Genomic DNA, 22,239 nt, shown 5'->3' with positions numbered 1-22,239 from the left:
TATGACGTCATTAATTGAAGTTCAACACGGCGAGCAATCCAGTCCAAAGCCACTAGCGAAACGATAACACATTTTTCTTTTATAGATCTTTTCAAATGAACTGGAATTAAGGTTATTTCCGATTCATCATCGTTAGATAGTTCATTTAATAACAAAAATAACAGTTTTCACCTCAATCTAAAATCTCTAGCAGACGCCATCATGGAAAGTATCATCAAACGCAACAGAGAGAGAAAAAAACGTTCAGTGACGTCTGACGTCACTCTGACGTAGCGTTCGGAAAAAAACACATCGGTAGCGGTAACGGCTTTTTTCGATTTCCAGTTACTGAACGTAGCCCTGGAGTGTGCAAAAATATTGTCGCATTTAACAATGCTTTGAAAATTTTATTGGTCAAACCATAGACATTATAACATATTATTAAAGCCTAGACAAACTATTGGGGAAAGCGGCCCTTGAACGTTTTTGTGACGGATTTTTCGCTTCTCCTCCTTCGCATGTGTGATAGGGTGAATGACTGGTGGCGCCTCTCTATCGACGAGCGAAGGAATTATTAAATAAAAAAGATAAAGCGCGGGAAATAACAGTTGCAATTTCTGGATATTAAATCCATATGTTATATTTACTTACGAAGTTACGACTCTTAATTTAATTTCTTCTTCAAAATTGTGCGTTTCTTTATTACGCAGGTAACGCGGCTGATTTTCCGAAAAGAAAAAGCTTCGTATTTTTAGTTTACCTTCGCCGCGTGCAGCGCGCCACCAGTCTTTCACCCCATCACACATGCGAAGGGGCGAATGCCTTAAAACCGTCACAAAACTGACTCTCAACTGTTCCTCTTGTATCTCTATGGGTCAAACTGTCCAGTGAGTGGCAGTGACCCCCTTAATTTTTAAAAATATTATGGGACATTTCATAATGTTATATGTCCAGTGTCCTGTGCTTATTTCCGGCCCTGCTTGACAGTGCTAAAATGATTATACGTAATCCGTAATCAGTGTACAGGGAATCTGGCACTGATTAGCCCCTCGCATATTTCCCAGGAACACCCTGTATAAAACATTTATTAATCGACGACTTCGTTACTTATTATATAAATAACATTTTTTTTATTATTATTATTTGAAATACAATTTAACAAATATTATTACAAACTTAATAAATTCAATTTAATCACTGGGGTTATAATGAGGAAACTGGTATAGCCTGTTTTCGGGATTTATAAAAAAAATAAAAATCATAATAATTCTTTAAAGACCAATTTAAGATACCTCACATGCTAATAATTCAATTAATTTAAATATTCTTTCAAATCGTAGTTTTGGCAGTTTGACAGAAAACGAAAGTTAAAATTCCGTCACTCTGTTACAAACCGACTTTAATTTCAAAGATTAAATACATTAAACGGAACCGTATTCTATGACTGCGACAATAAATATATTTTCGGAACCGCAGCTTAACTCAAAAATATAAATAGAATCAGAAGTAAGATGAGACTAGAAGTACCGAGCTAACCAAATTCTTCACTTGGCGAAAGTGAATATTCTCGATAACACACCAACGGTTGGCCCTCTGGTAGTGGTTTCTGAGTTTTCCCTCCAAAACGTGAGACGCTCGCGGTGGTAGACGGCCGAACTAGATTCAAGGACCCGCGTCCGTGTTCCGCGGCTTTAGGTTGAGGGGAAGGGGGTAGGAATTGTTTTGGAACTCGACCAATTTTTTTCTCTCTAGTGTAGGCGCGATGGAAGCGGCATAAAATCTTCAAATTTGTTCACTAGTGCCAGGATCTACTACCAATGCTAGAGCTCTTTACTTCTAGTCCCTTATCCTACTTCTGATGGAATAAACCAGTCAAATAGAAATGAGGTTTAATTGTGGTTGATGATAATATTAGTTTTGTGATAATTACGGAACGTTTCGTTTCCCAAAAACCTAAAAATGGATTCTAACAAATCTGTTATTTTAGCGTGAGCGTAGAACAAAAAAACCTCTTTTAAGGAACTGGTCCTTGGGACTAGTTTAACTATTCAAGACACCAGAGGTATTTTACTATTTACAATTAACAAATCTAGAGGACCAGTGTCGTCTGCTTGATTTTGGGTTGAGAAGAGAACTTGAGACGGATCATCCAGTAGATGGATACAAAGACGATAGATTGGGTTTCAAAGTTACCAGTCCAATAAAGTCCTTTTCTTTGAAGTCATACCTAACGTCTTTGTTTTTTTTTTGTTCAAATACCGGATTTAACGTTTTAAGAAAACAAGGTAGTCAAGCCACAAACTGTTTTACCCAGACTTTTGAAAAGGGTCTATTCCTACGTCATTGGTAACGCGTAACGAAATAATTTTAAGCGTGAAATATCAGGGCTATGTTCAGTAATTCACAACCTAAAAAAAACCCCCGGTTTTTTCTCCGTTGCGTTTATTTTGGCAACGCTACGTCATAAATTGCTGAACGCATTTTTGGTTCGTTGTTCAACTTATTCGATCAAAATGGCGTCTGATTCAGCATATCAAACACCTCGCGAAGTACCGAGGCTTAACCAATTTATTTATAATTTTAATTAATTTCCAGAAATTCTGGGCTAAAACTATTTTGAAATGAAATTAGATGATTCTTATTGACAATAATTCTCTCATAATTCGGAAAATTTAAAAAATATTTCCTGACATTTTTTATAGTTCGCATAATATTTATCATTCTACATTAAAAATGACGTCACGAAGCTGATGCGCGTCGAAAAACCTGCACTTCCAGGTGTCTTATCGATGTGTAGAGTGATGTAAAACCGGAAGTTCAAAAAACCATACAGTATACTCTCTCCGATGCGCGTATCGCTGCGTGCGATAGCAGTTACTGAACGTAGCCCTGGCAGATAGCTCTGATTCGTAAAATTACACTCTGGACTAGTTTTTATTTACAACAAAGTAAACAAGTACAATAATTAAACATAAGTATGTGATAATGCCTGCTCATATTATTCAGCACTGCGACTCCTTGCGGGAACTACACGTATTATGATGGAAATGAACAGTACTACACATACATTGCACAATCGGGAATGCTGGGAGTAATGGCATACTTGTGTTTATTTAGTGTACTTATATGATATCCTAATCCATAAGCTTTTCTTTGCAAACTCCTTGATCATACATTGGTCGAGTTAAAGCTTTACCCGTGTTAAGAGCTTCGGCCCCACCCATAAGTATTTGCATCCAGCACTTGAAAGTATTACTGATAAATGGATTAATTATTCTTAAGAAATAAACTGAACGAGGACTATAAACGAAGTCTTTTTCGAGTAGAACGCCTTCCACGATATCATCCGCCACTTTTTCAGGTGGTACCATTGACATCGCTTCTCCCAACGTTACGTCGCAGAATCCAGTGTTGCTAAAGTAAGGGCACACAACTGTTGTTTTGACGCCAGTTTTTCCACTGTGTGTCAATTCCATCGTTAAAGCTTCCATCATACCTGTTTTAAAAAGAAAAATTTAAGTCAGTTAATTATTTCGCAAAATAGTTAGGGTTACGCTTAGTTATTAATTCGTAATTTCTGATTTCTTTCATTTGTAAATAAGTTCAGTTATGTACACGGGACTTACGAGGTTACCGCCCCCTCAATAGACCTTTTCAACGTAAAAAAAGGGTAGGCAACCCTTAGTATCGGAACATACAAGGGGGTTGATACATTGCCGTCTCTGCGCACTCGTAAGATACAAAAAGATTACAGCGCAGGCGCCAAAAAGCTAGATGGAAGGCAAAGTTTTACCCCCTGTGTCTTTCCCTCTTAGTTACGTCGAAATTGTCTATTGCGCTTACAGACTCGCGTTGGGGTTAAACCAGAAGTTAATGACTTCTTATCCTGGGAAGTATTGGACACTAAGGTTTTATATAGTATCCATCCCTGCTAGTCAAAATTGCCTATGGCAATCGTAAAAGAGGGTCGAAGTTTCCTCCCCACTAGGAAAACGATCTAATCTACTGAAAAAAATCCCATGCCGAGAGGCTGTGGCACTCAAACTGTGGGGCGTGTTTAAAACTTCTTCAGCGCCAATCGTTGAAAAGCCGTCTGTCTAGAACTCTATGAAAATCCATTACAATCCGTGGGCCTAGGACCCCACACTAGTTTGACCGGAATTTCTAGCAAACTCTCTTAAAACAGCTGTTCTTGTCACCGTTTCTGATTCGTTACCTCAAACCACAGGTCACACCTTAAAGTTTCGTTACTTTCCCGCTGCTGGCGCGCAAATCAGCCTGCCAGCTCAAAATGAGAGAAGCGCCGTAGGTGGCGCGGTGATCGGGCCTAATAAGAAGTTGCGTAACAGAGATGGTTCCGGATATGGTTAGAGTCCAATACTTCCCAGGATAAGAAGTCATAAACTTCTGGTTAAACTGATAAACGGCCACAAAATGCTGATCAATGTCTAAATGCAAATCCACTTATGTATTACAAGAACCCATATAAAGACCTAAGAACGTTCAAAGATGAATACAGGTCGTAGTGCCGGGGTTTTTAAGTTAATTTCCCAAACTATTCCCGAATCCTTCGCATATGCACCATATTGGCTTATGAAAAAATAATGGTCCTTCATCTAGAGGTCATAACAATTACGACCTTTCAATAAAACTACGCTTAATTAATGGTTATTTTTAAAACTAAAATGTTACGGGTCTAGGCTTAAGGGCTAGGGTTCGCCTCCGTCCCAACTCCCAACCTTGAAAAGAATTCTAGAAATATTCCCCTATTGTATAGCCTACCGTTATCAACCATGCAGTAACCCTAACCGATCGCGGAGTACTTCTTAATCCTATCGATGGGAGTAGAAGCCAAAAATTGCTTTCTACGAACACGTTTGATTCAATTTGCCAACCGTGAACACGGTGACAGACACGTGGACACGTCCAGTGCAATACCTCTCCGTGACAACATCGTCATTTGGAGAGGTAAAAAAAGTTCTCTTATTACATAATAATTAGTATTTAATTAGTCTTAAAAACGAAGACTACTGCGCCACCCGCCATTGCTTTAGTGGAGTCTGCTAGCCAGAACATCTTACCCTTACCAGAAGTAAGATGAGACTAGAAGTAAAGAGCTCTAGCATTGGTAGTAGATCCTGGCACTAGTGAACAAATTTGAAGATTTTATGCCGCTTCCTTCGCGCCTACAATAGAGAGAAAAAAAATTGGTCGAATTCCAAAAAAATTCCTACCCCCCTTCCCCTCAACCTAAAGCCGCGGAACACGGACGCGGGTGCTTGAATCTAGTTCGGCCGTCTACCACCGCGAGCGCCTCACGTTTTGGAGGGAAAATTCAGAAACCGCTACCAGAGGGCTAAGAATATTCACTTTCGCCAAGTGAAGAATTTGGTTAGCTCAGTACTTCTACTCTTCTAGTCTCATCTTACTTCTGCCCTTACCACTCTTTCAGCCTGTCTGTAGTGCTAAGAGGTTCGATTTAGCAGACGTCACTAAACCAATGACGGATGGCGCAATAGTCGTAGTTTCTAAGACTAATTACATGTTAACTGTTTTATAATAAGAGATCATTGTTTTATTTTATTTAATATTTTTACTTTTATATTTGGAAAAAAAGCCGTTCTTTTTAAGGTATAATTTTATGTTACCTGAACTTTCCTTAATGCTTCGCACCGAGAAAAAGAATTCACCGTATAATTGAAAAATACCTTTTAAACTATAATTTTCATACCTAATAGTGCGTGCTTGCTGGCCGTGTAGGATGTCGCTTTTGGTATACCAGAAAATCCCGCGATACTGGCGGTGCATACGATATGTCCCTCGTTAGCTTCCATCATGTCAGGCAAAAAAGCCTTTAAAGTCCAAAAATGCGAGATAGCGTTGATTTCGATCAATTTTTGTAATTTTTCGTCATGGGTATCGATAAACCAGTCGGAAGTGGCTACACCGGCGTTGTTTATAAGTATATCCACTCTTCCTACTTCCGTTTTAACCAATTTTGCCGCTTCATAGACGCGATTCCTGTCCGAAACGTCGACCTCGTAGCAGACGCATAAACTTCTAATGTTTTTACGCTTGACTAATTGACACGTTTCTAAGGCGTTTTTTTCGTTAATATCCCAAACGACAATGTTACAACCGAGATCGGCGAATCGGAGCGCTAATAGACGACCGAAACCGCTTCCGCCTCCCGTAATTAGAACCACTTTGTTTCGGACATTCTTTTTGGCGCGAAGGAACGATGGTGTCAAAGCCAGGATCAATTGGCGCGATAATTCCAGAATGAGACCAATTAGTAACTCGACGAATTTCGCTAGAATTCTTAATTGTTTCTGCATTCTTCTCTGTAAAATAGATTTATGATAAAATTAAGCTTAAAATTAAAATGCAAATGTTTTCGTTTACACCAAGAACCCATTATAGGTTTAAAAACGTATGAGTTCATAACCTTTGGGGGAAGAAAACCCAAGAACACGTAGCGACAGCTCAATTCTATCTTTGAACGTTCTCAGGCCTTACATGGGTTCTTGTTGATATCGAAAATATATTCAACGATTTAAATAGTATTTTGGGTCTAAAATTTAAAGGGAAGTTTGTTACTCTTGAGTTTAATCTGATTAATTAAATATAATAAAATTGATAATAATAATAATGTACCGTAAAATATCCCTAAGTTACGAAAATGGTTATTAGTTCCATTTAATCACGAAAATGAGCCACCCCTCGCTAATTTGTTAAGTGTCGTTGAAATACTTTTCTAGAAGCAATCATATAAAATATTATATGATCCTTCTTTGGAAATTAAGGTTAAAGGCCGACTTCCATCGAAAAGAGTTCTAGCGAACTGAAAACCGAGCATCGAGTCTAACAATGGAGCGACCGTGCCGATTTTCAAATCCCCGCTGGGTTAAAAGATGGAAGGGGTTCTAGCAAACCGAAAGCCGTGCAATGTTGTTCTAGCGAACTGAAGATACACAATAGAGAATTTCCTTCAGGGGAAAGCAAAAATTCGAGAGGAAATAAATTTAAAAGGATTTCTATTATTCATCTTCAGTTCGCTAGAACCACATTGCACGGCTTTCAGTTAGCGAGAACCCTTTCAACTTTTGACCCAGCGGGGCTTCGAAAATCAGCACGGTCGCTTCATTGTTAGTCTCGATGCTCGGTTTTCAGTTCGCTAGAACCCTTTTCGCTGGAAGTCGGCCTTTAAATTAAAAAATTGGTTATTTCAACTTCATGCCGTAGGTGTATTAGAGAATAATCTCACTCTTTATGTTAATTAGAAATTTAAAATCAGTATAATTTGGGTTTGAAAATTTTAAACTTTCTCCAGCAAGATAAAATAAGCAACAATTGTAATTGTACAGTTGAAGGGTATTTTAATGAAACTTATATTAGGCATAGTGGTTTCTTTCTAGCTAATTCTGCCTATTTAAATCTTAAGAAAGTATAATTCAATTACAAAAAAAAGTAGAACAATGCTGGACAAGAAATCTACTCGTATAAAAATAAATCATAAAGATTTGAAACAAATTTTTATCAAATTATCAGGTGTTTGAATCATATAACTCGATCAGAAGTGAGATGAGACTAGAAGTGAAGGGCTCTAGCATTGATAGTAGACCCTGGCACTAGTGAACAAATTTGAGGATTTTATCCCGCTTCCCACGCGCTAAAACTAGAGAGAAAAAAATTGGTCGAGTTCCAAAAACATTTTCTACCCCCTTCCCCTCAACCTAAAGCCGCGGAACACGGACGCGGCTCCTTGATTCTAGTTCGGTCGTCTACCACCGCGAGCGTCTTACGTTTTGGAGGGGAAATTCTGAAACCGCCACCAGGGGGCCAACCGTTGGTGTGTTATCAAGAATATTCACTTTCGCCAAGTGAAGAATTTGGTTAGCTCAGTACTTCTGGTCTCATCTCACTTCTGACTCGATGAATAGTTGACCAGTCACGAAATGGTCAAATTGATTATTGATTCAGATACATTTTTATTGATATCGGCATCGGTCACGAAATAATCAAATTATTTATTGGTTCAAATATAAATTTTCTCGAGATTAGGTCAAGAAATTATCAAATTATTTATTGGTTCAAATATAAATTTTATCCAGATCAGGTCAAGAAATGATCAAATTATTTATTGGTCCAAATATGAATTTGATATCATTTTAAGAAACATAATGAGACATTTTTGAAAGGGTTTGATTATGCCAGTATTTCAATTAAAATAAATATTCTAATATAATTTGATGTGAATTTTTAAAATTGCGATACGGTTTTAATTTTAATTTATTTTACTAATTTTATAATTTTAATAAAAATATGGGTTCATTTTTACCTTTAAAATGAGCTAGTTGAAATTAATCGCGCTAGGATAACTACAACCAATTTTAAAAAGGTTTAATTTAATCCTGTTTAACACCACTCTAGAAGAGCACGTACTGGCTGCTTCGACTTCCGACGCTTTCTGATTTAAGTTCGATTCTCTTAATTTCTATTTCAGGGTGAATATTTACGAGATTTGAGACTCAAGGTCAAACGTAATCTTTCATCTCCCTGCCTCGAGCCTGCAAGCTCAATATTGTCAAAACAGAAACGATAATGCCTTCGTTTTGTCAAGGTCGCTTTCTTTGATTAAAAAAAAACCATTGATTGGAACAGTATTTAAAGAGATAACCGTGTTTTTCACTACTTGTTAACTTTATTAATTCGTGGATAGTGCGATTTTATTATTACTTGATCTAAATCGCTTAAGCGCTTGTTCTTGAAGTTTAAGGTTAATCTCAAGTTTACAGAAGTAGTAAACTTGTTTCGCGACTGCTGTTCTAGAATATTAATGTCGTCGTAAGTTAGTTCATAAGATATGTTCCGTAAGGTTTTCACTGGTTTCTGTGAGCTTGTCTGACTTGTCATGAAGTGACTTAGGGGAAACGACTTAGATTCTAGCAGGGATAGATTTAATTTTAGAAGTAGGAATGGAGAACGGTTAGTATTTACTTCAGTCCGACTCATAGCCCAGTATGGAGTCCCTCCCTCCAACACGTAACGAAAAGTTTAAATTATCTTCTTGGCTCACTTAAAGTACGTTTTGGTGACGTTTCTGACGGGGACGGCGAGAAATACGTAATTCCTTTTTACCTCTGTCGCTTTGACCCGCCTCTTCTTTCATACCCCCCCCCCAGCGTCCTGGAGAAGGGGGTGGGAGTCCGGGACTCTGACGCGCGCCCACATTACTCTGTTCTCCATTCCTACTTCTCAAATTAAATCTATCCCTGATTCTAGTAAAGTGACGCCTGTACGTGAGGCGCTGTCACTGGCACAGACTAACTAAACCGCGTGTAGTCGATTCTCGCTTGTCGTTCTCGATAGGAAGAGTCATACTTATGGAACATATCTTATAAACTTATGTATCGATGCTTTTTTTACGGAGATGATTAAGTGAAGGGTATTTTAGAAATAGCAATGAAGTACACATCTTTTTATAATTTTACCGATTTTAGATAATTTATCAAAGCATTAGGAGAAGGACTATTTTGTTTTTAAATTGTCGGAATTTAAAGGTTTTTGCAGTCTTATACGATATGGATTATTTTTTACAAGGACTCCGAAAATACCTAAATTATATTCACGTAAATTTATTTTTATAGACTATTTTAAAGGGGATGTATAAAAGCCAGTCATTAATTTTAGGTGAAACAGTTAGGGCATTTTTGTTCCTTTTCAGGGCGCCATATTGAAAGATGACTGCATGTTAAACACTGAAAGCCGTAAAGCCCGTCTATAAGACATCGTTATCAAATTATGATATGCTTATGGTACAGGCTAAATTGATGAACTGCAAAATTAAATTAATTCTCGCTTGTCGTTCTCGAACTAGCTCTCAGTTAGTCTCTAGCGTTCCAAAGTATAGGTAGTGTCATACTTACGGAACATATCTTATAAACTTATGGCATAGACTAGTGGCGGTAAAAAGTAGGAGTAAAGTGTGTATCCCTCCCTCAGGGCGCACTTTTGAAAAAGGGGATACTGTACGTGCTCGGTAGGGGGATGACTGTGAGCTACAAGATTTCAGATTTCTAGGTGAAGTGGTTTGGTCTGGGCAAGAAGTGATATCTAGTTTATTAGGGAGAAAACGTAGGTCCGGAGTTATCCCCGCCCTTAAACTACAATCAGAATCTCATTGGTTCTTCAAAACTCACGTCAGTGCGACGCGAATGACGAAAATTACGTAGTTTCCGACTGAGGAGAGACGAAATAACCCGGCCTCCTTTTACGTCCTCCCTTCTATTTTGAAAGGGGGACTGGGACTATGGCGCGCGAATACTTAGGCATCATATACCTTCTCCCTAATTAACTAGATATCACTTCTTTGTCTGGGTGTTGGTTATCAGTCAGACAGTCAGAACTTTGACTTATGTAGATAAAGATAGATTGTACATTTATTTTATGGACGCTTTAAATGAATTCCAAATGACTGATTTCCAAGCTTATTTCTTTTTCTTTAGATGGTGGTTTTTATAAAATTATCCGTCTATCAGGATGCCATAAAAGCACCATTGAGGTCTATCAAATTCGGAGACCGACGTCGCTAGTTTCATTGTGAAAAGTTTGAAAATTCCGAACACTAGGCCTACATACTTTTAAATATTCTCTTATCTTTTAGATACTACTATCACACCAAAATGGTCTTGTTGGGAAACGAGGGGCTAATCACTGTCATACAAATGTAACAATAGACCTTTTCGAGTTAAAAAAGGGGGAGGTAGACAGCCCTCAGTATCGGGACGTGCAAGGGGGGTTGATACATTGCCGTCTTTGCGCACTATCATGATACATAAAGACTACAGCGCGGGCGCCAAAAAACGAAATGAAAGTCAACGTTTTACATCGCTGTCTTTCCTTTAACTTCATCGAAATTGTCTATTCACGATTACTAGTACAGGAAAAAATATATATAAGCTTTCAGTGTCGACATCGACAAGCAATCTTAATTACATTTGAAAACAGAAGAAAAAAACCACAAAAATAAAGTAATAATTGGGTTTAATTAAGAAAATTACATTGTTTTTGTGAATATCTTACCTTTTTCCTGAGAAAACGATGATTTACTCTAGAATTACCGTCCAGTATAATTCCATTATGCTTCAGGACAGGTATTTCTCCCATCTTAATGGTAATAACCTAGAGAAATTTGAAGGTCGGAAAATTAATGCCATTAATGCTTCAATAAATTACTGTCAGAATCTGAAAACTTTAGTAACTCAAAATTTAAACTAGTTAAATTTGTCGTAATATTGTAGCAAGGAAAATTATATTAATAAAAGGGTTAAATGGAGGGTGAAAAGGAAAATCAAGCGATTATTTATCGATTCTTCTAATTATAAGACCAGTCTGCGAGTGAAACATTCAGGAAATACCTCCGAATGATTTTAAAATTCAAATTAGAATCATATTTTAAGGATAAATTTGAAATAAGCCCCTCCTACCTTTTTATTAACAATATTTATTATTGTCACATCGCGAGCAAATTTTATCAAATCTCGCGATGAATTTCATTCGACAGCAAGGAGCGTGCCGCGAGAATTTTGTTAATAAAAAGGCAGGGCGTTGCGCGATTGGTCGGAGGTTCTTATTTAAAATTATCCATGAAATTTCAAACTAATTGTAATTTTAAAATCACTCGGTGCTATTTCTTTTATGTTTCACTATGCAGATTGGCCTTATAATTAGTAGAAGATTCGATAAAAAATCTATTTATTTTCCACTTCACCCTCCCTTTAAGGCACGTGAATTGGTGCTCATTAGTCGTAGTCTGAAGCTCAAAACAAAATAACTGATATTATACAGTATACAGGGTGTTTTGGAAAGATCTGCCAGAAATAAAAGGGGATGTTCTTTGGGCAGTTTCGAGTTGAATTTGTTCTATGACATTTTGCCGTCCGGGTCACCGCTTTCGAGTTAGATTTGAAGTGGTTTATGGATGAAATGATTGAACATTTTCGACTCAAAATCGATTTCCCAAAGAACATCGCTCTTAATTTAGGCCCAACTTTAGACCTTTCAGAAACAAACCGTATATAGGATTTTTAAGTTAAAGGAACATTATCACACCCCCTACTTTTAAAATTCCGTTTCGTAGTTCACTTTTCTGAAATAGATGGCGGTTGCATCTATGTGGCCCACTCTGAAGCCGGGTGTACACAGACAAATATTTTCGTGTTTTAAGAGCGTTTTTTTCTCGAAAGAGACAAAAATCTTCAGTGTGCACCCGCATTGATATTAACGGCCGCTTTTCTAGAGAATTGAGAATGGACTCGTCTGGGGGGATTCTAACCATAATTTCTACCATTCCTACTAAGTCTGGTACTTCCTCCTACCTTCCCGCGGGGACCAAAGTTTATAACTTCACGCGGTTCACGGAATATTATTGCGGTTCATTGATTGAATGTTTGCGTTGTAAGTTCGGGTTTTTTTCTTAGTTTTATGTGTAGAAGACAATTTGACGTTCTAGCAGTATTGTATTCGAATTATGCTAATTAATTAGGATAATATGGAAACAAAAAATAGATCAAAAGTATACAAAGTGAATCTGGGCGTAGAAACATTTGAACGTTGGTCTATGGAAAGGAAAAAGTTAGGATATACAAATGAAAAATTTGGATCTTTTTTGTTCAGCAAATGGTAAGCGCGAAAGAAAATTTTGATTTACAAGTCACTTAAATTTAGTAAATAATCTTTCGGTTCAGGGAAGAACTAGAATATTTGAAGATGGAAATAAAGAAAAAGGGTTCTAAAACATATTCTGTTACCAAAGGTATTAAAAATATTCATCAAAATGTTGTATTATTAGAAGTAATAGGTTTCTTATATTATTTTACTTCAGTTATTATTTAGTATTCACTAGTACGTAGTCATATTATTATAAGTTTACCCTAAATGCTCCATAAGTATGGCACTGCCTTTGTAATGTTACATCCCTACCTAGTGGTAGGTTGGGACAGACCGGATATATATGCTCAGTTATTGCAGTTCAGCTTCCTATTTAGTCGGTACTAAGTTTTTGATAGCGTGTCCCCAGGGATCACTAATATATACCAATGGGTTTATCTTCTTGGAATGTTCAATAACGTCTTTGCTAGAGAGCTCCCTTTCTCCCTAACTTTGGGGGAGGGGTATATTTCCAAAATAGAAATCTTTCTCCCTACATTGTTTTTAAATGAGGTGTTTTTATTTATAATACCGTGACTATTATCATATCAAGCTAGAATTTTTTCACTTGCACTGCAGATGTTGAAACACAATACGAAGTTATTCCCGAATTCCAAATTACCACACCTACTAAATGTGTGAAAAATTCCACTTTTAATTTTGAAACGCCAACCTCCAGATTTAATAAACGATTGAAATCATCTACGAACTTGTGAGTTTATAAACATTATTTATCACCTCACTCCAAATTCAAAAATATATATGCCAATTAATGTAGGCGGAGAAATGATGCAAATCAAAATCGTGTTTCTTGTTTATTTTTTGAGAGCGATAGTGAAACTTCACCTATTAGGTAGGGTCCATTAATTAATAACACTATCTGCATAAAAAGGTAATCATTTTCAAAAATTTAGCGAAATTCGAAAAAATACACCTGAGAGGAATGAAAGTACAATGGTAAATTATCATGTATATATACTATTTCACCGTATGAGTAGTCGTAGCCCAAAGTGTCTTTTGTAATGGGTATCCAACCCTAGAGCGCGCTCCATATATTTTTACATTGAAAGCGAGTGAAACTGGCACACCTTTACCCTCGGATAACGTTTTCACTGTCGACCATGGTACAGCTCACTCCGGATTGGACACCCATTACAAAAGATGGAATACGATATAATTACACGGAATAAAATTAACCTGAATAATTATCTAGAGTAATAACTCGTTCATTAGTCCTACTGGTGGAGTAACCTCCAATTTTGGATCACCATTGTTAACTGATGATTGCGCGCATCTAACTGATCAGGTATTAAAACGGTTTTCGATTAGACAAAATTTACGTTTGAGTGAATTGAAACTATTTTTAAAATGGTCGATATATATAGTGCGCGCTAAAGAGGCAAGAGAAATTTCCGCCTCGTTTCTTACCATTAACCGCGCTTCAGGGTTGCCAGGATTTTGTTAGAGCATGTCGAGTTCGGAAGTTCAATTCAGTGATCATTCAGTTCCGAATCGGAACTGAATGATCACTGAATCGAACAAGTTTTTCAGTCTGTTGTAGAAAGCGGTTAAATTGCACTCACGAATGACTGGCAACGCTTGTTCGCACAATATCTATACCTATTCATTTCAGTTTCCTAGAAACCCCAATATTTGTCCAAAAGATGCTGTAAATGCCGAAATGGTTTTGGTTTTTTTGGATAAGATTGAGCAATTGGTAAAACAGGCTTTCGGATTGAAATGCTATTGCGGTTTGCCATTGCGATACACTTCTGTTTTCCGAGGATCTGCGCTAATATTTTATTATAATTGTCCTGCTGTAGCATCAGGACCGAATCACAAAAATGTACGATTGAATTTGACAATTTTTATCGGTATTAGATGATAATGAAAGACTTAAATTATAATAGGGAGTTTGGGAAAGTCAGGATAACTTTCGAGGCATTTATTCTGGAAATATCAAACTAGCGAGTGCTGTTTTATTAGCAGGCAACGAGTTTGCAAAAATTGAGAAATGGGCGCGATTTGCCAAAATTCATCTTATATCTGATGACACATTTTATCGGTATTAATCAATTGAGAACGCATTTATAATATAAGTACAATAATTAACCTTTAAATCGGATAGGTATCAGAGGCACTTCATTCAACCAGCGATACTACAATATTGGCAAAATATGCAAAACGAGCTTTTTATAAAGTTAGCTGGGAAAGAATTGTTAATTGCTGGGGACGGAAGGAATGATTCTCCCGGATTTTCTGCAACATATTGCACTTACACGTTCGCTGATTGTGAAACAAACAAAATTTTAGCAATATCTACAGTAGACGTAAGAGAAGCCGATGGGAAAAGTCCAAATATGGAGTTCATAGGTTTTCAAAGGGCTGCCAAAGAAATAATGGAATTAGCCAAAGATAACAGTATTGTTATTTCTGAAGTTGTCACGGACGCCCATTGTAAAATTAAGGTTGAAATGAGTAAGTAAAGAAATCACAAACGCCAAGAGGAGAATAACTAAAGAATAATTCCATTTGATCATGCGGTGTTTTAGAAAAGCCAGATAGGATATTCAAAAATGCCACGCATTCCTTAGATACATGGCATGCTGGAAAGAATATTAGAGCCAAAATTGCCGATGTATGTGTCACCCCTATTTATTAAAAATTTTGAGAAATTGAACCAATAAGAATTGCTTTATTGTAACTTATGATGATAAGTGAATGCGTTTTTTATGTTTTAAAGGCTGGAAAGTTGAAGGCCACTGAGGAACTAGTGAAGTGGGCGCCTGATATTAGAAACCATTTTTGGTTCTGTGCTAGAAATTGCGAAGGTGACGTGGATAAATTGCAGGCTTCATTTCAAAGTGTATTAAACCACGTCACTGATTATCATGAATGGCTTACGGACTTTGGCGCCGGGTACTCATGCGCACATGAAATACCGTTACCAAATGCAGAAGAGCGAGATAAAAAATGGCTAGAAGTTAATTCGAAGGCGTATAAAGCTCTAGAAGACATTGTGCTGAACAAAAATTTCCAAAAAAATTTAGAATACTACGTAAATTTCAGGTATTATCGTTAGTGGTGATAGTATTTGAGTGACTCGGTTAATTTTAAATTCGTTTGTAACAGACACACGGGATTCGTTGAAGTTTTTCACAATCTTATGCTTGCGTATGTCTCTAAACGGAATTTTTATAGGTGAAAAAGAACCTTCAAATTTCATTCAGAAAACGGATTTTTTGTACTAAGGTTTTGATATTTTAATTTAGTTGGGACAGCTATAAAGCTAGAGTAACGTTAGCCGCTATAGACCACAACCAACACGCCGATCGAAAACAGGCCCGTACGAAAGATGGACAGCTTAGGTATAGGTACTTCTATAGCAAGAAATCAAAAAGCTATAACGTTGGGAAGGTTTTTGAGCCTAAACAATACAATTACATAGACTCTTTGATTGAAAGCATCTTTGTAGAAAAGGAAAATTACGTGGTAAGATAGTTTAAAACCGGTAACAGTTCGCAAATGTCTTAGGTGGAAAGGTTTTATTTTTATAAACCTTTCACCCTGGTCGTTGCAATTCCTTCAGGAGCTCATTCTTGAACATTTTCTATTATTAAAGGGAAATGTATCAGACCCTTCTTTCATGGGAGAAAATGATCCCCGTCACATTTCTAGCAATATAAGTATGATGGAGAAGCCACCTAACGAGGAGTTACTAGCTAAGCACATGTCAAGATTTTAATTTCATATACCTAGCCAGGTTTATGTGGAACTGAGGTCGTTGCACACTAAATTGTTTTAATAAAAATACTCATTTGATATTCAAACCAGAAAAACTTATTTTATTTAACTAACGAAAGCACTCATTTGATTTTACAAATAAAACACTCATTTGATATTACAAACAGAAAAGTTCAATAGTTCATCGGAACTACCCCCCTTCTAAATGGCACATATTGACCATCTGGAGATGGATATGCTGCCCGAATTCGTAGCACGCAGCAAGCTGGGATCACAATGCGATTTCCGGCGCCTAATCGTCCAAATTCCATTAGCGTGTAATTTCGATATGCCTGATACCTAAACAATCAATATGTCTTTTGAACTTATCTTTATGTTCAATTGTAAAGTATATAACCTACCTGAAATTATTATTTTCTGGGCCTAGACCTCGTCGAATGGCCGCTTCATTTCGAAATCGCATGCTCACGTATAAAAGTGGACGGTATAAACACATTAAAAAGAACATAGCTCTTTCAGAATTACAAACACGTTGTCTGCAACAGACATTTTCGTCTTCTGTTGGCATAGGCCGACAATTTCCACAGATACATTTATCTTTTTTGTCTCCTTTGAGAGATCCTGGCGCATAAAACAAAGGTTCTGGTGGATCGCCTCCCGCTGCTAGAACGATCAGGCTTCTTTCACCATTCGATTGTTGCACATCTATTTAGTAATATGATTTTTATAAGAACTTTTGATTGGTTAGTAATCAACTTCGCCGACAATCGTGATTACCATTCGACATTGGCACAAAATGTAAAATTGACAGAGCCTCTGGTATTTGTCTCGCTGTGACCCGAAAATACTCTTCCAACTGTTCACGGGTTGCCTCTGAAGCGGCTTTCTATATTTTAGAAGAAATGTTAAATGTAATAGGGAAAATGAAAGCGATTAGACTTACATTTATTTCATCATTGTGTTGCTGTAAAGCATCGCAAACTTCGTTGTTAGTATTTATTTCATCCGCGTTCAACCTATCTGTAAAGGAACTTTTACCAGGAATGTTGCAAGAAGGGGGCGTTTTGTTATTGGTTCTCTTTTTTTCCACCAAATTAATTTTTTTTCGCGTTGATTTAGCCTTATTTGCAAATAAATCCTCTTCAGAACTTTCATCGCTGGATATTACCTACAAAACATTTGCAAATAAATATTTTCCTTAGTTTTTACCCCTATTTTGCTCTAACGTGGGCAATTAACAGCCAAGATTTTAACTTACATTTCCCCTTTCTTCGTCCTTTTCAAATTCTTCTTTGTTTTTATCCCTATTTGAACACGAGATTTTGCCTGGAGCACATTTGCATTCCCGCGTACATTTCAAGTTATTTGCGCGGCAAGAACATCCTCCTCGCGTAATTTTTTCGCTACCATAATTTAGTGGTCGGGTACAAGCATTGCGACACTTACACGGCTCTGTATTTGTAATGCTTTGCATTTTGTAGAATATTGAACTACTAGGCCTTCAACAAATTTTCGAAGCTTCGCTGTGAGATTTTAAAAAACGTAAAATCTTGATAATAATCAAAAGTAAATATGGGTCGCAAATAACAGAATAGGTAGGTACGTAGGTCTAGTAAAGAGTACCGCTCTAGTTTGATCTGCAGACTCGGAATCCATGGGAAGGGAAATCCCAAGAATTATTGTATAGAAAGGTTAAGCAAACCTCTAACCATTCCTAAATACCTTTGTGAACGTCTAAATTATGTCCACTGTTGAGGTTAAACTATTCAAGGTTGCTTAACGTCTCTATTGCTTCTTCGTGGAAAATTCAAAGCATCACAGGGGAGGGGACGAGTGTTTAGAATTTGTCAAGCCGGTGCTCTGAAGAAAGTGTGGGTCGAATGCTTTCACCCCATTACCTATTTACCTTCAATAAATGATAAACATCTGTAAGGCGTGGTATACCCCTTTCCGAAGTACAAAGAGTTTTTTTTTTTTGGTTCTGTAGTTTCAAGAAAATTTGTTTCACTAGACCTTGCCCATAGATAAGAACGACAGAATAACAAACCAGCATTAATAGACCTACCCATAGACTCGTGGGCCCCCTGTTGCGACTGCTATCCCAACTTAAACTGAAATACCTTAGGGCAAAAAAAAACCTCTATTCCTTCCATCCGAAAACTCCAAATCCTACTGCGAAACTCTTTCTTGGAAGGGAAAAATTTCTAGACGGGTGTGGGAAACGAAAATGTTTCTGAATTCTGCCACTACTCAGAAAGTGCGCCAGAGTACAGAAAGTAAAATTTGGGGATTTCGTCGGCTAAGTCCGAGCCAAAATAGGGTGATAACGATCCTTTAAGATTGGAGTATTTTACGGATGACCACTAAAACACTCAAATCATAACTCCCAAAAAGTGACCCGGACAGCATAATATCATTGAACATTTTCGACTCAAAATCGATTTCCCAAAGAACATCGCTCTTAATTTAGGCCCAACTTTAGAGCTTTCAGAAACAAACCGTATATCTTATAGGATTTTTAAGTTAAGATTGGAGTATTTTACGGACGACCCCTAAAACACTCAAATCATAACTGGAAAACAGTGACCCGGACGGCAAAATATCATTGAACATTTTCAGCTCAAAATCGATTTCCCAAAGAACATCGCTCTTAATTTAGGCCCAGCAACTTATCAGAAACACCCTGCATATTTTATTTTTAATGTGGACTACGGTGACGGGAGAAGCACAGCAATTTAATTATTGTTATTAATATTCGACTTCTTGCCGTATAAGGTATTTTATCACATTTATATTTTATAAAGAAATAACTTTTTTTCTTCTTTTTTGAAGGTTAATGGTATTCCATATTTTGAAATAGCAAATGTTTCAAAGGCCGACTTCCAGCGAAAAGGGTTCGAGACTAACAATGAAGCGACCGTGCCGATTTTCAAAACCCCGCTGGGTCAAAAGTTGGAAGGGTTCTCGCTAACTGAAAGCCGCGCAATGTGGTTCTAGCGAACTGAAGATGAACAATAGAGAATTTCCTTTTAAATTTATTTCCTCTCGAATTTTTGCTTTCCGCCGAAGGAAATTCTCTATTGTGTATCTTCAGTTCGCTAGAACCACATTGCACGGGGATTCGAAAATCGGCACTGTCGCTCCATTGTTAGTCTCGATGCTCGGTTTTCATTTCGCTAGAACTCTTTTCGATGGAAGTCGGCCTTTAACGTCCTTATAGGCCTGTCTTTTCCTTCTGAATAAGGGCTGGTGAGAGCGTTGAGATAAGTTGATATCAAGCGAAACCATTTATTTTAAATCAATTTATGGTTAATGAACAAATTTTCAAATTTAATTTTGGTTAAATGAAGGGTGAAGGGATAATCAAGTCGATGATTATTTCAATAATTACGAGACTATTTGCGTAATGAAGAGTCTCGAAAAATTCAAAATAATCTAAGATTTCTTCGACAAATTAAAACTTGCACCATCGAAATATCGCGTAATTCTATCTATGCATTTTCATTAAGAAACGTTTCCTTAATTACACACGCTAATATCAATTAAAAGTAATGTGACGCGTTAAGATAAACCTGCATGGGTGTTATAAGCCCATATCATTAGTTCATAAGATATGATCCGTAAGTTTGTCACTGGTTACTGAGAGCTTGTCATGAAGTGACGTAGGTCATAGGTTCCCGTAAAGCGACGCCTGGTGATGCGCTGTCAAAGGCTTAATACAGACTAAATAGGAAGATGGACTACACTCGGTTTTGCAGCCCATCTTCCTATTTAGTCTTGACCAGGCGTCACTTTACGAGAATCTATGACGTTTCACCTACGTCACTTCATGACACGCTCTCAGTAAAGAGTGACAAACTTATGGAAAATATCATATAAACTTATGCTTACACTCATATCTAATTTCTAATATTATATTGTACATGTCAGGGCTCTCTAAACTATTCAATTTAAGTTAAAGAGTGACATAATTCATGAATTTAGTTGTTCTTGGGTTTTAGTTAGGGTTCGTAAATTACAGTAATTTTGGAAAATTTTAAATTACGCCGTAATTTATTGCGTAAATTACAGTAATTTTGGAAAATGATACATTATGCTGTAATTTACAGCGTAAATTACCGGTTCAAGGTAATTTACCCAAATTCAAAAATAAATTATATTCATGGTTTTAAGCTAAATAATGAAAAAATATCACTTTTTATAGCATTTTTATTTCCTTTTTCAAATAAGTACGCATGCGCGGGTAGAGCAAAATATATAGGTGTAACATGCAGCTTTTATACCATTTTCCAGGCGAAAGAAATAAAAATTCGGTGGTTAATTACCACGGTTATTACCATTTTCGTAATTCACCCGAGAAAATCGTAAATTACAGTTACCCTGGTAAATTACTATGGTAATTTACCGATTTAGAACCTTAGTTTTAGTATCGTTTGCTTGTTTTAGAGTTAAGAGAGAACATCCGGTATCTGAATACAAAGACTTTAGTTAAGGCTTCAAAGTAACCAGTCCACCAAAGTAATATTGGTTGATGTCATATCTGACGTCTTTGTTGCCCACATACAGGATGGAACATCTTATGAAAACAAGCCTCTATTAAACCCTCGACTTTTGAAAAGTGTCTATTCTCTTTTACTTTAAAATTATAATTTTACAAAGTTTGTCTTATAAAATGTTTTAATAACTTTACCTTTTAGTTGTAAATAGTTCTAAAATTCAATTTAAATTTTAGAACTAAAGTTTTGACATCAGTTTCTTGTGAAAAATTCTATATATTTCGATATAGCGAAACCGCGCACTGTATTTGTAGTGATCTGTACTAAACGAATTCAGTCGATGAAAAGGAAACTGTTTCCTTCTGGCACTTGATATAATTTGCGCAATAGCGTATCTTCAAATTAGAATAAACACCAACGAAAATTTCTAAACGATGTGGTCAGGGTCTAGTGAGTGTATTTTTTTCCCCTTTCTGAAGTATCAACACTGGTACGTTACACCTAATTGTTTTTCCTAATACATTACGATTAAACTATAAAAGTAGCCGTCCATGAAGTAAAAATACATGGAAGTATGGAAGCGTGTATTAATAGAGTGGTTTATACTGACTTCCGCTATGGGTGATACGCTTTGTGGCAAAGGTCTATTTAACAAGTTTGGAAGTCAAAATGTTACCTCTCTTAGTCGAGAAGATTGTCACTATCCACGAGAATACGTAGATACTTGGAATCCTTAACGGTCATAGACTTCAGATATTAATCTGATTGAACGTAAAGGGAAGGGCTTTAAAGGCCGACTTCCATCGAAAAGAGTTCTAGCGAACTGAAAACCGAGCATTGAGACTAAAAATGGAGCGACGGTGCCGATTTTCGAATCCCCGCTGGGGTAAAAGATGGAAGGGTTCTAGCTAACTGAAAGCCGTGCAATGTGGGTCTAGATATACACAATAGAGAATTTCCTTCAGGCGAAAGCAAAAATTCGAGAGGAAATAAATTTAAAAGGATTTCTATTGTTCATCTTCAGTTCGCTAGAACCACATTGCACGGCTTTCAGTTAGCTAGAACCCTTCCATCTTTTACCCCAGCGGGGAATCGAAAATCGGCACGGCGGTCGCTTCATTGTTAGTCTCAATGCTCGGTTTTCAGTTCGCTAGAACTCTTTTCGCTGGAAGTCGGCCTTTAAACTTTGATAAACGACCAGCTCCGACTTCCTCAAGTTTCATTGGTTATTCCAATGTATAGGACAAGCGTCGCGGTTTGCTACGTCATCGGTTTGGAAGGAGAACTTATGAGGTTTTCGCCGTTTTAG

The 22,239-nt window shown here is 37.0% G+C and overlaps 3 protein-coding genes across 7 annotated transcripts; 1 reads left to right on the top strand and 2 right to left on the bottom strand.

Annotated features, from left to right (window-relative positions):
- Positions 1 to 931: 931 nt before the first annotated feature.
- Positions 932 to 22,028, bottom strand: LOC149702962 (short-chain dehydrogenase/reductase family 16C member 6-like). 3 transcript variants are annotated; one of them, XM_089866864.1, is made up of 4 exons: positions 21,125 to 22,028; positions 11,065 to 11,163; positions 5,711 to 6,323; positions 932 to 3,475 (listed from the first exon to the last, which is right to left on the bottom strand). In XM_089866864.1, the coding sequence occupies exons 2-4, from the start codon at positions 11,146 to 11,148 to the stop codon at positions 3,114 to 3,116; spliced, it is 1,059 nt and encodes a 352-aa protein (XP_089722990.1). In that variant the 5' UTR covers positions 11,149 to 11,163; positions 21,125 to 22,028; the 3' UTR covers positions 932 to 3,113. The 3 variants fall into 3 exon arrangements, with proteins under 3 accessions (XP_089722990.1, XP_089722991.1, XP_089722992.1); XM_089866865.1 differs by lacking the exon at positions 21,125 to 22,028 and having other exon boundaries at positions 11,065 to 11,452; XM_089866866.1 differs by lacking the exons at positions 11,065 to 11,163; positions 21,125 to 22,028 and adding an exon at positions 8,321 to 8,993 and having other exon boundaries at positions 935 to 3,475.
- On the top strand, positions 12,077 to 16,529 carry LOC149702964 (uncharacterized). Of its 2 annotated transcripts, XM_089866862.1 has the most exons (15): positions 12,077 to 12,438; positions 12,527 to 12,663; positions 12,729 to 12,796; positions 13,270 to 13,402; positions 13,469 to 13,543; positions 13,605 to 13,647; positions 13,904 to 13,996; positions 14,324 to 14,536; positions 14,601 to 14,755; positions 14,819 to 15,168; positions 15,243 to 15,328; positions 15,434 to 15,759; positions 15,823 to 15,891; positions 15,963 to 16,182; positions 16,313 to 16,529. In XM_089866862.1, the coding sequence occupies exons 2-15, from the start codon at positions 12,533 to 12,535 to the stop codon at positions 16,433 to 16,435; spliced, it is 2,085 nt and encodes a 694-aa protein (XP_089722988.1). In that variant the 5' UTR covers positions 12,077 to 12,438; positions 12,527 to 12,532; the 3' UTR covers positions 16,436 to 16,529. The 2 variants fall into 2 exon arrangements, with proteins under 2 accessions (XP_089722988.1, XP_089722989.1); XM_089866863.1 differs by lacking the exon at positions 12,077 to 12,438 and having other exon boundaries at positions 12,541 to 12,663; positions 12,709 to 12,796.
- LOC149702963 (uncharacterized) lies at positions 16,599 to 18,764 on the bottom strand. 2 transcript variants are annotated; one of them, XM_089866867.1, is made up of 6 exons: positions 18,157 to 18,764; positions 17,693 to 17,957; positions 17,378 to 17,602; positions 17,212 to 17,320; positions 16,836 to 17,139; positions 16,599 to 16,773 (listed from the first exon to the last, which is right to left on the bottom strand). In XM_089866867.1, exons 2-6 carry the CDS (start codon positions 17,906 to 17,908, stop codon positions 16,608 to 16,610), a joined length of 1,020 nt encoding a protein of 339 aa, XP_089722993.1. In that variant the 5' UTR covers positions 17,909 to 17,957; positions 18,157 to 18,764; the 3' UTR covers positions 16,599 to 16,607. The 2 variants fall into 2 exon arrangements, with proteins under 2 accessions (XP_089722993.1, XP_089722994.1); XM_089866868.1 differs by having other exon boundaries at positions 18,341 to 18,764.
- Positions 22,029 to 22,239: the final 211 nt, after the last annotated feature.

This window comes from Phalangium opilio, unplaced genomic scaffold (assembly GCF_054372755.1).
Source record: "Phalangium opilio isolate 3A_F unplaced genomic scaffold, DU_Popi_V2 ptg000017l_1, whole genome shotgun sequence".
NCBI lineage: Eukaryota > Metazoa > Arthropoda > Arachnida > Opiliones > Phalangiidae > Phalangium > Phalangium opilio.
This window is presented reverse-complemented; position numbering and strand designations above follow the sequence as displayed.

Excerpts from the sequence above, each read along its gene's own strand:
- LOC149702962 (XM_089866864.1), bottom strand. The coding sequence starts at position 11,148 with ATGGGAGAAATACCTGTCCTGAAGCATAATGGAATTATACTGGACGGT. Across the intron at positions 6,324-11,064 it reads ATCGTTTTCTCAGGAAAAAG|AGAAGAATGCAGAAACAATT; the intron begins GTAAGATATTCA and ends TCTATTTTACAG. Across the intron at positions 3,476-5,710 it reads CAGCAAGCACGCACTATTAG|GTATGATGGAAGCTTTAACG; the intron begins GTATGAAAATTA and ends TTTTTAAAACAG.
- LOC149702964 (XM_089866862.1), top strand. The coding sequence starts at position 12,533 with ATGGAAACAAAAAATAGATCAAAAGTATACAAAGTGAATCTGGGCGTA. Across the intron at positions 12,797-13,269 it reads AACATATTCTGTTACCAAAG|ATGTTGAAACACAATACGAA; the intron begins GTATTAAAAATA and ends CTTGCACTGCAG. Across the intron at positions 13,648-13,903 it reads AGAGGAATGAAAGTACAATG|AGTAATAACTCGTTCATTAG; the intron begins GTAAATTATCAT and ends ATAATTATCTAG.
- LOC149702963 (XM_089866867.1), bottom strand. The coding sequence starts at position 17,908 with ATGCAAAGCATTACAAATACAGAGCCGTGTAAGTGTCGCAATGCTTGT. Across the intron at positions 17,603-17,692 it reads AGGACGAAGAAAGGGGAAAT|GTAATATCCAGCGATGAAAG; the intron begins GTAAGTTAAAAT and ends AATGTTTTGTAG. Across the intron at positions 16,774-16,835 it reads CCAGAAAATAATAATTTCAG|GTATCAGGCATATCGAAATT; the intron begins GTAGGTTATATA and ends TTGATTGTTTAG.